The sequence below is a fragment of the Sceloporus undulatus genome, chromosome 6 (assembly GCF_019175285.1).
Source record: "Sceloporus undulatus isolate JIND9_A2432 ecotype Alabama chromosome 6, SceUnd_v1.1, whole genome shotgun sequence".
In the NCBI taxonomy this organism is placed as follows: domain Eukaryota; kingdom Metazoa; phylum Chordata; class Lepidosauria; order Squamata; family Phrynosomatidae; genus Sceloporus; species Sceloporus undulatus.
This window is the reverse complement of record NC_056527.1, coordinates 153,167,659-153,183,595: the sequence shown is the minus strand read 5'-3', so window position 1 is coordinate 153,183,595 and position 15,937 is coordinate 153,167,659. Positions and strand designations below refer to the sequence as shown.

The 15,937-nt window shown below is 42.6% G+C and overlaps 1 protein-coding gene across 4 annotated transcripts in view; it reads right to left on the bottom strand.

The window, feature by feature from the left end:
• Positions 1-15,937, bottom strand: part of CCDC33 (coiled-coil domain containing 33) — a 112,352-nt gene that overhangs the window by 60,856 nt on the left and 35,559 nt on the right. For 2 of the 4 annotated variants that reach the window (XM_042475304.1, XM_042475305.1), the window contains exons 6-8: positions 10,657-10,758; positions 3,603-3,694; positions 2,314-2,434 (exon numbers count right to left, since the gene is read on the bottom strand). In XM_042475304.1, coding sequence (XP_042331238.1) covers positions 2,314-2,434; positions 3,603-3,694; positions 10,657-10,758 — 315 coding nt within the window. Of the gene's footprint in view, positions 1-2,313; positions 2,435-3,602; positions 3,695-10,656; positions 10,759-11,170; positions 11,249-15,612; positions 15,720-15,937 lie in introns of those variants that run through there. The other 2 variants (XM_042475308.1, XM_042475306.1) reach the window with 2 other exon arrangements.

The window sequence follows — 15,937 nt, the reverse complement described above, 5'->3', positions numbered from 1 at the left end:
GTTTTAGTCTGAACATGGAATCAAACCTTGATCTCAAGAGTCATAGTCCAGTGCACAAACCATTCCACTCTCATAATTGGGAAGCATATCCCAATAATTGGACATTTTGTTGCTGTTGTTGTGTACCTTCAAGTCATTTCTGACTTCTGGCACCCCAAAAGTGACCTTATCATGGGGTTTTCTTGGCAGGTTTCTTCAAAGGAGGTTTGCCGTTGAGGCAGAGAGTGTGTGACTTGCCCAAGGTCATCCAATGGGTTTACATGGCAGAGCCGGAAGTCAAACCTCCAAAGTCCAACCACTCCAACCACTCCACCATGCTAGCTCTCAACTGTACCTTATGCCCCTTTATATATATATTTCCTTTGATACAGAAGGGAAACTGAGGTTGCAAGTCAGTGGTTTCCCTCTGTTCACAAGACAAATCCAGAAAAGACCTGAGATGTCAGAAATACCCATACAAAACATGCCACACATCCCATGCATTGGGTCACATTAAAGCTGCACTGAAACCATTCCCTAAAAATCAACATTTGTTGGATGCTTTTAACAATACTAACAGGAAGGGAATGAGAAGGGGAGGAAGGGAATATATTCTCTCAGCCCAGCTGCCTTGCTTAAATCATTCATAACACCCTAACTAGATTGTGTATCTTCTGTGCCAGCTCTAGCTGGCACTGTGCCTCACCAGAGAGCTATCAGTTGTATGAGAATGAAACCACAGTTTATAGAACTTGGCTCCAACATTTTCCTCTTTCAGGTAATATTTCACTCCTGTCGTGTGTCCCTCCCGGGGGAGATATTTCTTAAGCTGCAATAATGGAAGAGAATCAATTTTGGATGTCGCTTCTTTCCTCAGATATGACTCCAGAATGTCTTCACATGAACTTGCTGGAGTTTTAAGATCTTTGCAGGCGGACTTTCTCACAGTCCTGACACCATCACAGACATGTTAAGTGTGGACATGGAATGGAAGAGGGCCTTCTTGGTGGCTGCATCCAAAAAGTAGGATTCCCTTCCAAGGGAACCTGGTTTGCCCCCCCCCCCCCAGCTCTCTTTCCAATGGAAAGAAGTCTTACTCCCATGCCTTCTGGTCTAGTTTACCCATACCATTGAGTGTTAACTCAACTGTCAGTTTAAGAAGGTCTTTTAATTGGGTTGGGTTGCATTTGTACTCATATCATCATTGGACTACAATCTGGAATACAGGGTCTGGATCCCCTTCAGCCATGGAAATCCTCCAGGTGACCAAGTCACACTCTCTCAGCCTCAGAGGGAGGCAAAATCAAGCCCCCTCCCCTGCCAAGAAAATCCCATGATACTCCTGAGAGTGAATGTATTCAGTGGGGCTTACTTCTGAGTTAGTTTCTTTAGGATCAGTTTGGGATTCTAAAAGTGAGATCTCGGCACAATCATTTAAAACAAAGAAATAAACCAGGCAAGTGCAAGCAGCATCAGTCAGGACTGGTGAGGGATAACAAAAAGGGAAAAGGTTAGCTCAGCAAGATACATTATCCTTTTGATGCAAAACGGGTTAGAACAATGATCTACAAATTGATTCCGCTGTGCTGATTACAAAGTAGGTTGTGCCAAGAACATCCCAGCAACGTTAAGGTGAGAAACGCAATGCAACGCAGATATCCACCATGAGTAAAAGAAGTCTAACTTAAAATAGCATGGTTATTGTTGCCACTTCTTCAAGGACTTTGCTTTAGTGGTAGAATACATCCATTGCATTGAGAAGATCTCATGCTCAGTCCCTGGCATCTCCAGATATAATGGTGGAGGGAACGAAAAGTCCAACCTGAATCCTTGGAGAGCTGATGGCTGCCAGTCTTGACATTACAAAGCTACTGGACTAATGATTTGACTCAATAGAAGCTGTCGTGGTCTGAGACAACTTGCTGCCTGAGGCAAAGGACAAGATGGCAACTGCCTCCATCCCTTGTGCAGGTGCTGCTTGGGCTGGCAATTGAATTTTATGTCAACATTGGTGATGGGACAATATCATCCATCACTCCAGGTGGCAGCAACCTAAATTAGGAGTGTAGGATACCAGCGGTGGCTGTGAGTCCCATGTCAGTGGACAGTGAGTGCATGATGGGCTTTACTATGAACTAATTTCCATCACTGATGTGTCTTAGGAGATGAAAAACACCAGCCAGCATGAATACGAAGGGCTTGGGAAATGGGTTGATCTGCCACTTTTCTCATTCCTGCCCATCATTTTGGGTTAGCCTTTAGGCTGTGCCAGTTACTCAACCAGTTAGTTTCCCCCTCCCATGCAGAACATCCTTAAGAAAAACTGGCTCGTACCTGAGGGTATCCATGATTGGTGACTCGTGGGACATCAAACTCCTCCATTGTGGGTTCTGGGAAGTTGACAAGGGTCAGTGGAACAGGAGGAGCACCAGGCGGTCGAGACTTCATCTCATTTCTTTAGAAAAGAAAAATAAAGACACAACACAAGGAGTCATTTATATCTACAACTTCATACATTCAACACATGGATACAAACCAATACAGTCGGCCCTCATTATCCACAGATTCCACACCATCCATGGCTTCAAAATCCTCCTCACAAAAAAGAAAACATTAATTTTACCATTTTATAAAAAGGATACCATTTTACTATGTCACTGTATAAAATGGAACTGGGCATCCATGGATTTTGATATTCATGGGGGGTCCTGGAATCAAACCCCAGGAGATACCAAGGGCCCTCCCAAGAAACATTTGGTGATGTTTTTCTTTTGCCTAGGGTAGTAGTGTCCAATGGTGGGATTATGCACATAAAGTTTTGTACAGGAACCACAAGGACATCTTGAACATCCCCACATTTGGTGCCACAGCAGTGGGACTGGTGGGTGTCTTCCCACAAGGCATCTCATTTCATTATCACATTCTGCCGCTCCGAGGCTCTGGAATGACCTGTCGGATGAGATTGTCATATTACCACTCTGGAAGCCTTTAAAAAGACTGTTAAGAAGGATCTCTTCCAGCACGCTTTTCCAGATTAGCCTTCCTAGACTAGCCTCCCCCTACCAATACCATTGACCTCACTCCTCCCCTAGAAGAAGACATTCTTCTTGCCCAAATCTACCTGCAATTTTTAGTTAATTTGTAATTGGAATGTTTTAATTTATTCTGTTGTTTAATATTTTTTATGGTTTTTGTCTAATGTTTTTTTAACTGTGGGAGTGGGGGGTGGGTGAGTTGAGATATGGGGTTATCTTTTTAAATTGTAATCTTAACTGTATGATGTTTTATTCTTATATTTGTTGTAATCTGCTTTGATTCATAGCCGAAAAAGCAGAATACTGTATAAATAAATTATATTATTATATTATTCATGGGTAGGGAAGTGGTTGGGGAACATTTCACTCCATGGCATCTGCTGCATCCCATGTCAGTGGGAAGGTGAATCCAACCCAGGTTTCATCCGACTCATCCAAGGTGTTTGACCATCTCCCCAAAATAGTCTCAGCAGCTTGAATAGATCCTTTCTTAGGAGGTTAGCCTCACCATTAGCAGAAGCAGTTTTTAATTTGTTCAACTTCAAATGTTTTCTCCTAGTCCCCTTCCCCACAAGCTACACTACTCACGTATAAGCTGTGAGGTTATTCACAATTCTGGCAGTGGCAATGACGGTGCCATCAGGTTGTGCCAAACGCTCATTGATGCCTTTCAAGAAAACCTGGAAGCAGAGAGAAAAGAAGAGCACTCAAAGGTGACCTGGTCACACCCTGGATATCATTTATTGCATCCTCACTTGCCAAGCCCCCTGTTGAAATAATTCTTCTTGTCAATTGTCATCAGCCTGACTCCTACTTGTGGTGACCATATGAATGAGAGACCTCCAAAAGGCCATCAATAGCCTTGATCAGGTCTTGCAGATTCAGGATCGGTAGCTTTTGTGATTGAATCAATCTAGCAATAATGCGGTCTTCTTTTCTTCCTACTGCCTTCCACTTTACTGAGCATTATTATCTCATCTAGTGAGTCATATCATCTTATGATATGGCCTAAGTACAACTGCCTCAGTTGAGTCATTTTTGGCTTTGAAGGGCGGTTTAGTTGATTTGCCTTAAACCCTCAAATAATCACCTCCAAATAAAAATACCTTTTGGAAAGAAGTTGTATCACCTTAAAATGATCATCTGATGAATCATCGTAGCAAAGGGATTCACCATTTCACCCTAAACTCACCCATTCTAATCTCATTTTGGTAATGGAGAAGGATGAGGTCTCAATGGAAAACTACCAGGGATTTTTCAGATCGAACTAGCAAAACAAAACCTGTCTAAAATTCTGGAGAGTCACTGCTAGTCAGAGTTAACAGCTGGATGGATGACTTACCATCTATATTATAGTCGACCTCATATATAAGTCAAGGACAGGTTTTGAGGCAAAAAACTGTGGATTTTGATATGATCCATGGATAAGTCAGGGATAAAATGTAGGGACAGGTAACAAAGCAGGTAAAGGATGAAACCCAAAACTCTTGACCAGATATTAAGGACTGGTATTCTTTAAGCTTGGAGGTATGCAAATTCTTCTACTTCTGGTCCAGCCTCTGTTTCTGATCTGGCCTCTCAACAGAGGGATCACAAGGGAGGCATGAACCACTTTATTGCCAATCCACATTACTTTCAGGGTGCTCACTCCTAAATTTGCTTCCTCCACTTGTCATTAAAAAAAAATCTGCAGAAAAAAATTGCACTGAAAGAGATATTTTTTTCTGAGAAATGTGGCTTTCTAAATGTATTTTCATTCAAAATATGGGTTTTACAATGTACATTTTCTGATACATTTTCGGAGCCAAGTGCTGCATCAAAACACTCAGGAAGCAGAAAGTCAGGCAGATGATGAAATTCTGTTCTGCTCATTATTACAGGAGCTGAAGATCAAGTTAGTTTGTACTGGAATTGAAAAAAGATCAATTCTTCCAAGCTTCCTTACACTACAGCCAGTCTCCTTATTGATTCATTCCTTGGCGGGATCAAAACAAGCAAAGTATCTCAAGATGTAATTTCCCAGTTCCTTGGGACGGGTTTGGGTTTGAAGCCCTGAGTTTTAGATGGCAGTTTCATTGTAACAGAATGGTGGGCAAAATGCAGGAATACCCTTCCAAGAACATTTTTGCATCTGCAGACAACCAAGGAACCCTCCGATTTCTCCCTCTCAGGACTAAGAAAAATACCATAATAGAGTTTTTATTACTCCTGGAAGTTTCAAGGAGTAATAGGGTTCTCACTGAGAAGGTTCTCATTGTTCCCTCTAGTCACCCAAAAAATTCCTCCAAAAAACTAGAAATCACAACCAGGGTCCTTTCTCACTATGCAATTACAACTCTCTGATTCTACATTAACTTCCATGATTCCATCCCATAGAATCATGGGATTTGCAGTTTAAGGATTGATTTTAGAGAGCTCGAATTACAAACCCCAGGATCCCATAAGATGCAGTCATGGCAGTTAAACTGGGATCAGAGTGTTATAATTGTATAGTATGAAAGGGTCCCAGGTCTGATGTAGCCCCAAATAAGTGCTGGGGACCAGAAACTTGGTCCATGCCTTCCTCAAAATAGTTCATCCCTGTTATAGAATTATCACATTGGGTGATATCTCAAGGGACATTTGGTTTGACTATCTGCCAGTAGGGAAACAACAACAACAAAACCACTACTGCATCTCAGACTTTGTTTAGTTGACATCCTTTTTCTTGTAACGTGAACCTACTGGTTCTGGTTGTTGCTATTATTATTATTGTTGTTGTTGTTGTTGTCCTGCTCTTTTCTCAGAACTGGGACTCATACCTTTTGGAGCAAGAGAAGACATGTTTGCTCTATCCCATATTGGGAGGGGGGGGAACCTTGGATATAAATCAAGCAGACAGACAGACAGATAGACAAATCTGTGTGACACAACCTTTAAAATATTCAATATTTATATTGTGTGTATGCATGCATCTTCAAGTCACCTGTCAACTTATGGCAACCCCATGAATTTCATATGGTTTTCTTAGGCAAGGAAGAAGGTTTGGCCAGTTCCTTCCTCTGAAGAAGTAGAGCCTACAGCACCTAGTTTTCATTGGAGGTCACCCATCCAAGTACTACCCATGGCTGACCCTGGTTCAGCAATGGATCAGCTACTGGACAAACACAGCATTGGGTGATAAGGTCCATCCACAGATGATACTATCCTGCTCTAATTCCACATTTCAAGCCATATGTGATGAAGTCCTAAGAGCCACAGTAAAGAACTAAAGTTTTATAATATTCAAACAATATAAAATATAGTACAAAGTACAAAAGTACGAAGTATAAAAAGTACAAAAACAATACAGCATCCTCTTAAAATCCTCTTCTTTAAAACCTTCTATTTTCAAAGTTTGTCAGAACCAAAGAAGTCTTTGCCAGCCAATGGAAGAACAGCAAAGAGAAAACTATTCTGGCCTCCCTGAGAAGGGAATTTCAGGGCCCAGGGGAAGCCACGGAGAAATCCAAACAGGTCTTGAAAATGCCAACCAGGGCCATGCCAGCGTGATCCAAACAGTTCTTGAAAATGCTCACTAGCTCCGCTGACCTCGAGGGAACATCTCTTCATTGCTACAAGAAGCTGGCATCTACTGGCTACCATCCAAGATAAGAAAGCAAATAAAAGAAATGGAATGAAAAGCAGTACTTTTAGCAAATGGAGATGCCAAAGGGGAGAGGGGCTTCAAGAATCTGTCAGGCTGTCAACCAATGCAAAAAACAGAAGACAATAAATCAAGGCAAAGATGGGAGTGAGGGGAACTCACAGCAAGAGGTGCCTGGATGCCCTGAGAGAATGGCTGCCTTCTCTTGTCAAAACAACTTGCCAAGGGGGAAACAGGCTTTCCTTGTATCTCTTCGACTAACCAAAGCTGTCATTTTGTCCCCTCTGTCCCCCCCCCCCCCCGATTCCTTTCTTCTCCCATTCATTGCAATACTTCTGATGATTCCACAGCTTGTCTGAGACTACATCTGTCTGTTTTGGAAACATTGAAGAGACCAAAAGGCTATCCAATGCAGACCTCTTCTGCCATGCAGGAAGACATGGTCAAAGCTCTTTTGAGAGATGGCATCCAGCCTCTGCTTAAAAACCTCCAAAGAAGGAGGCTCCACCACTTTCCCAGGCAGTTCTTACAGTTAGGAAGTCCTTCCTAATGTTTAGGTGGACTCTCTTAACCTCCATGCAACAAACAAGTTGAAAAAAATAGCTAAGATGCCATTATAAAGTCTAAACCTAGGGATGGGCAGATTACTCAAATGCTCCAAAAGTATTTTATTTTATGTATTGCCAACCTTTCTTTCAATATGGGACCCAAGGTGCCTTACAAAAAGATTACTTTTTTGATTGCAATTCCTGGAATCAGCAATCACTATAGCCATGCTGCTTGGGGGATTAATGTGGTTTTTGACCAAAGAAGTATCCTCCCCAAGATCCTGGATTAATCTATTTCTATCCTGCATGTGTTTAATCAGAAGTCCATTAAAAATCATATTTACATTGTAGTGTGTACCCCAAATATACCTTTTTAATGCCTTCTTCCATAAAAAAAGAAATCAGTTTTTTGCATTTCCTCCTATAATACCCATTTGTGCATGTATTGCAGTAATCAGGGCATAGATCGGAAACAGCAAAACAGTGAATTTCAAGTGTTATTACAGAGATACAGCTTTACATTTTTCCAGTGAGACGTTATGGCTGTTTAGTGCATTGAGGGGGAAAAAACCCTACAATAATCTCCAAGAAACGGAAATCCTTCATTGAGAAAAGATGTCTGGATTCAGGATGAGAAATGAGTTGTTGTCCTGTAAACTGATCAAGCGAAAAGACCTTTTTGTGGCCTTCCTGCTTCCTTGGTAAAACCATCACAACTGAAGCAGTTCTCAGACAGATGATGCTCCTTTGAAAAGAGATTGTAGGAAGGGCCATTTCCATCCTTAATCCCTAATCAATCCCATGGTGGGATTAAAAATGCTTTTTGTCAGTGAGCGGCATCATTTAGTGAATATAAATAGGAAGATCATGTAGCTGCAATCAATTCCTGCCTGGTGATCCTAAGGGAGACAAGCCCCTATCATCCGAGACATGCTGCGGCATACATTCGGGGAATAGAGGAGATTCAAGATGAACATAGCCTAAATACCCTAAAGGCACCAGATCCCCCCTGATCTTGGAAGCAAAGCAGGATCAGCCCTGGTTAGTACTGGGATGGGAAATCACCAATCAATAACAAGTGCTGTACGCTATATTTCAGAGGAAGGAACTGGCAAAACCGCCTCTCAGAATTCCTTGCCTGAGAAAATCTTATGAAATGCATGGGGCCACCATAAGTCAACGGGAAATTTAAAGGTGTGCACATGCCTGGCACCCAAACTGAGCAGCCCTCATCTTTATGCTCCTAGCAGCATTGCAAAAATCCTTTCCCTAAAAGACAATCGTCTAAGATAGACAGGAAAGGCATGAAGCTTTGAAGACCAAGCAAGCCACTCAGTAGGAGCACTTCTTTACAGAATGGCTGAAAATATGTTGGCTTAGACACCCATAATCACAGGAGCGCCAGAAGCTGCTTTATATGGAACAATCCATGGAGATGGAGGGCTGGTTGTAGTGGTCTAAGATATTATTCTATTTTAGACCACTACAGCCAGCCCTCCATATCCATGGATTCTACATCCATGGATTCAACCATCCACAGCTTGAAGATATTCCCTCCTCCCCCCAAAAAGCAAACCTTGATTTTGCCATTTGTATAGGGACACTATTGTACTACCCCATTCCATATAAAAGGGGCCTGAGCATCAATGCATGTTAGTGTCCACAGGAGATCCTGGAACCAAACCCCAGAAGATGGACTGGATGGCCCTTGTGGTCTCTTCTAGCTCTATGATTCTATGATTCTAGATACTAAGGGCCCTCTCCAAGATTCCAGACAAGATAATTCCTTAGCCCTGCCTACACATCCTTTGTGGTCTCCCATCCAAGAGCTAACCAGGGCCAACCATGCTTAGCTTCCAAAAAAGATGAGATTGCTATATTCAAAGTGGTATCATGAACCCAGGGAGGTAAGGAAAATCAGTTCACATTCTGCATTGACGTCAAACAAGTACAAACCAGCCCAAATCAATCAATCAATCAATCAACCAACCAACCAACCAATCAATTATAATTTCCTATTTCTTTTTGCATTTTATTTTATTTTGCTTTTAAGCAATCCACCTCCAGAGGGCAGGTTGGACCAAACTAAGAGGGGATGAGGAAGGGAGGAATTTATAGTCCTTAATTTCCTCAGAAAGGAATTGGGTTGACAGGAAGGAGGAATGGATGGGGGCTTTAATATATTCTCCTCTTCTAAATGATTAATAGAAGTTGATATTAAAATGTTCCTTCACATGCATGTCTGTCATGCCACATGGAGAAAAAGGCTGCAAGAAAAAGAAAGCTAATGAAATATTTAGCCACTCAAATTGCTGGGATTAGGCCACCGTTCTTGTTGGCTGCACAGTTTGAGTGCTACCATACTCTGATACAGATAACATTCAAGATGGAATCCTTCCTATTGTTGTTGTTGTGTGGCTTCAAAGTCATTTCTGACTTATGGTGACCCTATTATGGGGTTTTCTTGGCAAAAGTTGCATGCTAGGATAAAAATGGTTGTGCAACTGATTGTGCTTTCTCAGAGGTTGTGTGAGCACAGTCCTTTGTGCCACCAACCTTTCTGCAAACACACACTACCCCTTGTCTTACCTTTGGCTTGATGGGTGGGGAAAGGAATGAACCATTGCACAATGGGTGAAATCCCTTGCACAACTTAGGATCCAGTATAACTACACTGCTACATATATATGTGTGTGTGTGTGTGGGTATGTGCGCGCGCGCAATTGCCAAAGAGAAATTAATTAATAAATTAGAAAAACATTTCAGCTTCTGCCTTCTTCAGTTGCAGAAAACAAAAGTGAGCTGCAGTTATGGATCAGAAGTCAAAACATTTTGCTAATTTGTTTATTATTGGTCACATTATGTTAGAATCCTTGGGTTCTATCAGAAGTAAATAGATATTGAAAATAAATAGATATTGGAAAGGTTGGGGATAATGGGTTAAGAGAGATAATACTTATGGGCTGAGAATATTTAGTTTAGTTATAGATTGGATAGGCTGGGGTGGGGGAGGCAGATACTGATACTTTGTTATTAGTTGCAAGAGGCCTGGAGTGCCAATACAGTGGTTTGTGGTGCTAGAAACTGTTAGTTAAGTATAAAAAAGGAGGAGCAGGGGGGATTTTGTAGATGGAAAAGGAAGGAGATGAATGTTGGGGGTGGAGTTGCTGGGGATTTTATGTATAGTATTGTAGTTGCTGGAGATGGGCAGTCTCTGTTTTGGAAATCTTCAATAAAGTGCTGTTTGTTTTGCATCAAACCTGACTGGTTGATTGATCCAAGAGCTGACTGACACACTAACAAATAGGTATCTGCAGTGATCTGAATCTCAGCCTTTACTTGTTTTTAAAGCACCTAAACATAGTGTGCATATATACCATGCTATGTTTAGATGGTTTAAAACTCTCAAAACTCAAACTGCCCAACAGAACACTGTCCACCATTTTGAGATGCCTTGCGTGGGCCTTACCTCCAAGCCTGTGTAATTCACTCCGCCGTATCGTGGGATGAGGCTGCCTTTACGCATGATGGTTGCATACAGCGTTGTCCCTACCGGGTCCTTCTTTCGAGGCTGTTTTAGAGGAAGAAGAAAACCGCTAAATGAAAGGCCATAAACCAAGCAGCCGTTATGTGTGTAAACAGTGTGGATTGCTCTGCAGTGGACCTCAGAGCAGCCATAACTAACAATCAAGCTGGAATTGATAATTAAAGCTCACACTCCCCTGGAGAGAACTGTCTGGGTAGATCGATACCGTCAATCTTCTGGGTTTGACATTTCAATATTTTACAAGCCTATGAAGATGTGGCTGTTACCGTCACTATCTCTTTAGAGTAAAGCAATGCATCTCAAATGGTGGGGCAGGACTCCTGGGGGAGGCATGAAAGCTGGAAATTTGGAGGCCCTGATCCCTCCCTTTTCTCCTCCCTCTGCTTCCCAATTTTTTTCTGATCTGGAGGGGAGGAAAGGAGAGTCCTGGAGCAACCTGGTCTGCCTGATGGAGGATAAGAAGGAAGAAGAGCGAGGGGAAGCTCACTGGATCATGGCTTCTGGCAGGACCCATCTCAAGCCACCTCTTCTTCTTCTTCTTCCTGCAGCTATCTCATTACTACTCTGAGAATGAATGTTTCTGTGTTACCCTGTGTGTAAGAGAGTAAATGTGTATGTGTACAAGTGAAAGAAAGCCTGAATCCATTGGATCTGCACTGCAGAAATAAAGTGAGGATTGTTCACATCATTGTATTTCCCATGACTATGTTTGGATGTGAAATAGAAGGCTTTCATGGCCGGCATCCATAGATTTTTGTGGGTTTTTTTGGGCTATGTGGCCATGTTCTAGAAGAGTTTATTCATGACGTTTCGTGAGCATCTGTGGTTGGCATCTTCAGAAAATGCTGGAATGGAAGAGAGTGGAGTATATATACTGTGTGACCCTTGGTATATACACTGGTACCCCGGGATACGAATGCGCCGCCTTACGAAATTTCCGGGTTACGAAAAAAATCCATTCAAAAAAACTGTTCCGGGTTACGAAGGTTATTTCGGGTTACGAAAAATTTTTTGGTGCTTTTCGGCGCTATTTCACACGAAATCGCGGCTTTTCCCCATTAGCGCCTATGGCTTTTTCGCCTTACGAAGTATCCCGGGTTACGAAAGCGGCGGCGGAACGAATTAATTTCGTAACCCGGGGTACCCCTGTATACAGTATATATACTTTATTCACTTCCATGCCAGCATTCTCTGAAGATGTCAGCCACAGATGCTGGCAAAACATCAGGAATAAACTCTTCTAGAACATGGCCACATAGCCCCAAAACACCACAAAAATCTATGGATGCCGGCCATGAAAGCCTTCATTTTCACATAGAAAATAAACTCATTTGAGATGTGGTGCTGGAGAAGAGTTCTGCAGATATGGCAGACTGCTAAAAAGACAAACAAATGGGTACAAGAACAAATCAGACCTGAACATCCCCAAGAAACCAGGATGACTAAACAGAGGCTGTTGTACTTTGGTCACAGCATGAGAAGGCATTAGAAAAGATGACAATGCTTGGAAAGATAGAGGGCAATAGGAAGAAAGAAAGACCTCACATCAGTGGGATAGACTCAATATTGTTTGTATGTACAGTGCTGTGCAAATCTACAGTGCTATATAAATAATAATAATAATAATAATAATAATAATAATAATAATAATAAGACACAGCACTAAGTCTGCAAGTCTTGAGCAGAGCTGCTGAGGATAGGATGCCTTGGAGATGCTTCATTCACAGGGTCATCAGAGGTTGAAGTTAACTTGAGGGCACTTGACAACAACAATGCACCAGCAGAACAGTTTTCAAGCATGCAAAGCACCACTCAGTTCTATGCATATCTACCCAGAAGTAAACTCCAGTGCAATACCTTTTGGGCAAGCAATGTACAGGTGCATGTCTACCCAGAAGGAAGCACACTGAAGCAACTGCCAAGCTGCAAAGAGACTTCAGTTCTATATGAGTACTTTCCGGCACATCTAATTTCTATGTACACATCTACCTAGGATGCAAAGCAGAGCTCAGATCCCAGAGCCTCTATAACTGTGTTGGGAGTCTTGTGAACTATATAATATGTACATGGTTCCTAGCATAATATTTTTATTCAGAGGTTGGGTAGCATTCCAGAATATAGGAGGGAACCGTTCCCTCCTATATCCTGGAATGCTACCCACCCTCTGAATAAAAATATTATGCTGTTTCTCTAGAAGTGGCAATTTTGCACTAAAATAAGGTGCCCCCCAGCACCATGTTCCCCGTGGCCATTCAAAAAGCATTCTTTGACACATGGATGTAGACGTTTGGCCACTTCAATTTTGTTTGGGAGGCTGACACAGCCTGCAGATCTCTAGAGTTTGCCTGGCCCTCACTATGTAAATGTTGGCTGTCCATTAGTGGTCATGGACAAACCAGTCAAATAAAAGCAAAAAGTCATACTGAGAGCTACTGTCGGGGCATCAGTATTTGCAAATGGACTTCTGAGCAATTAGGAGGCAGCAAATCATTATTCTCTCATCAATATATGCACTCTCCTTTTTAAAAAAGAAATCATTCAATGTGCAAATGAGTGGAACAGCATGAGGGATAAAGGTCAGAGGGGTGGGTTAGATGGAAGAAGAGGAAGTTACTAGGCCTTGTAAGATTCTGCACAGCAGGACATTTCCCATCAAAACAGAGTGAGCCCATCAAACCACAGCTGTTTAGGGGTGGTCCATAATACGTCTGTAGTGCTATCTGTTCTATCTATCTATTGCCGGCTTGAGTCCCTATACTGGGAAAAGGTGGGATATAAGAAAATATTATTATTATTATTATTATTATTATTATTATTAGAATCATAGGGTTGGAAGAGACTGCAAGGGCCATCCAGTCTAACCTCATTCTGCCATGCAGGAACTCTCTATCAAAGCATCCCTGACAGATGGCCATCCAGACTCTGTTTAAAGACCTCCAAGGAAGGACACTCCACTACACTCCAAGGGAGTTTGTTCCACTGTCGAACAGCCTTTACTGTCAGGAAGTTCCTAATATTGAGCTTTCCAGACCTTTCACCATTTTAGTCGCCCTCCTTTGGACACACTCCAGTTTCTCAACATCCTTTTTAAATTGTGGTGCCCAGAACAGGACACAATATTCCAGATGGGGCCTGACCAGAGCAGAATAGAGTGGGACTATTACTTCCCTTGATCTAGACACTGTGCTTCTATTGATGCAGCCTAAAATCGCATTGGCCTTGTTAGCTGCTGCATCGCACTATTGACTCATGTTCAACTTGTGGTCTACTTGCACTCCCAGATCCCGTTCACGTATGAGTCTCATTCAGCCAGGTGTCACCCATCCTGTATTGGTGCATTTCATTTTTTCCGCCCTAAGTGCAGTATCTTGCGTGAATGTGGTGTGAGAGAGAGAGAGAGAGAGAGAGAGAGAGAAGGCTTTCCCCAGAACATCTCAAAACATGAGGACAATATAGTCCTTCAAATAGCTTGGACCTGTGCCATATGGGAGTTATGGTAAGAAAGAGTTATGGTAAGGAAGCTGTGGAATCCAAGCCAATATGTACTGAATTTAGGGGAGAAATTTCCTCCCCTCTTTTCTCTGTTAGAGTGTTTTCTTAGCAGTTTTTCATGCACCTGCAGACTTGCAATGCCTTCACCCTTTCATGCACAGCAAGCCTTGAACAGCTTGACACATCCTTCTCTTTTCTCAGTGCCCTTTTCTGACTACAGCCCTATTCATACTCACTACCTAGGCAGAGGGATAAAATACTGAATTTGCTAAGCTTTATTAAGCCTGGCATCTCTATTTTCCCACTGCTGTCTCTCCCCTCCTTTCAAATGCTCTCCCGCCCTTTGCTACAGCTTTCGTTTGTTCTACCCATTTATCGGAGACAGCTCTCAAAACCTTCCCCTTGGCTGCTCATGCAGAAAAGCAAACGCAATGTCAGCCTGCTTTTCTAGCTGCCTTTGATTCCTGCTGTACAAGTGGAAAACAGGGCCAGACAGTACCACATGCCTAGGTTTGCACAAATCCACAAGTGTTGAAGGCCATAAACCAATAGCAGAGCTTAGCATCTTTCATGCTTGCACAGTGGAGACCTATGGGTGGTCAGGGCAAGGAAAAGACATACACCTTCATCTGTTGTCTTTCAGTCTCTTAGAGATCTTTTGTTGTTGCTATTGCTTGTCTGTGTTTTCTTCTCACACAGGAGCTGGTGAAGATTAGTGACGTCTGGTTGCTTCCCTGTCAATAGGACTGTGAAACCATTCTGGGGTTTAGCCTCAACTTTAAAGGAGCCATAAGTTCTGCCTGTTCCTTGAGATGTCAGATCTGGCAACATGCCCTGATCACACCCAATTTGGGTTAGTGTTATGCATTCTACTCCAAACCACCTGTGGCCCATGGATGTTGTTTTGCTCATCCCTATTTTAGAATCTGCACTCAATGGCACTTTGTCCCCTCTTTTTCTCTTTTAGATCAGTGGTTCTCAACCTTGGCTCTTCCCATATTGTTGGACTGCATCTCCCAGAGTTCCTGACTATTGGCCCGACTGCCTAAGAATTGTGGGAGCCGCACTCCAACAACATCTGGAAACCCAAGCTTGGGAGCCAATACTTTAGATTGCAATGTGCCTTTCTTCATTTAGTTTAAAATGTGCTACCCCAGACCTGCTGCATTGTTTGGGTTGAGAGGGAAACTGGTATGAAAGCCGTACCCTGATGGCACCACCAGGCTGCCAAAAGCAAAGCCCATTGGAATTTTGCATGTTTTCAAAAAATTATTTTGCAAGCTTCTTATTTTCAGCATTGGGGAAAGAAAGAACGACCGTCCTTATCTTGTCAAGAAACCCCAGGAGCTCAGACTCAGCTTGTTTCCTTGAACACATTTCTCTGACCTGCGAAGCTTTGAGAATCTGAAACATTTTCCCATCATGGATTATCGCAGTTACATAAAGATTTCCTTTGCCTGGCCTCAGTGAACTTCAACTAAACAGTTCTTGTGTAAGGCAGTTGTTGTTCATAAACCTGGAATTAAGAAGAATTAACAGTTCCAACTGCCTTCCTCGAAGAGGACCAGCCCTCCCTTCAGCCACCATCTGGGAGAGAGAGGCAGGCGAGCTCCAACTGCCTTCCTCGAAGAGGACCAGCCCTCCCTTCAGCCACCATCTGGAAGGGGAGAGAGAGGCAGGCAAGCTCCAACTGCCTTCCTCGAAGAGGACA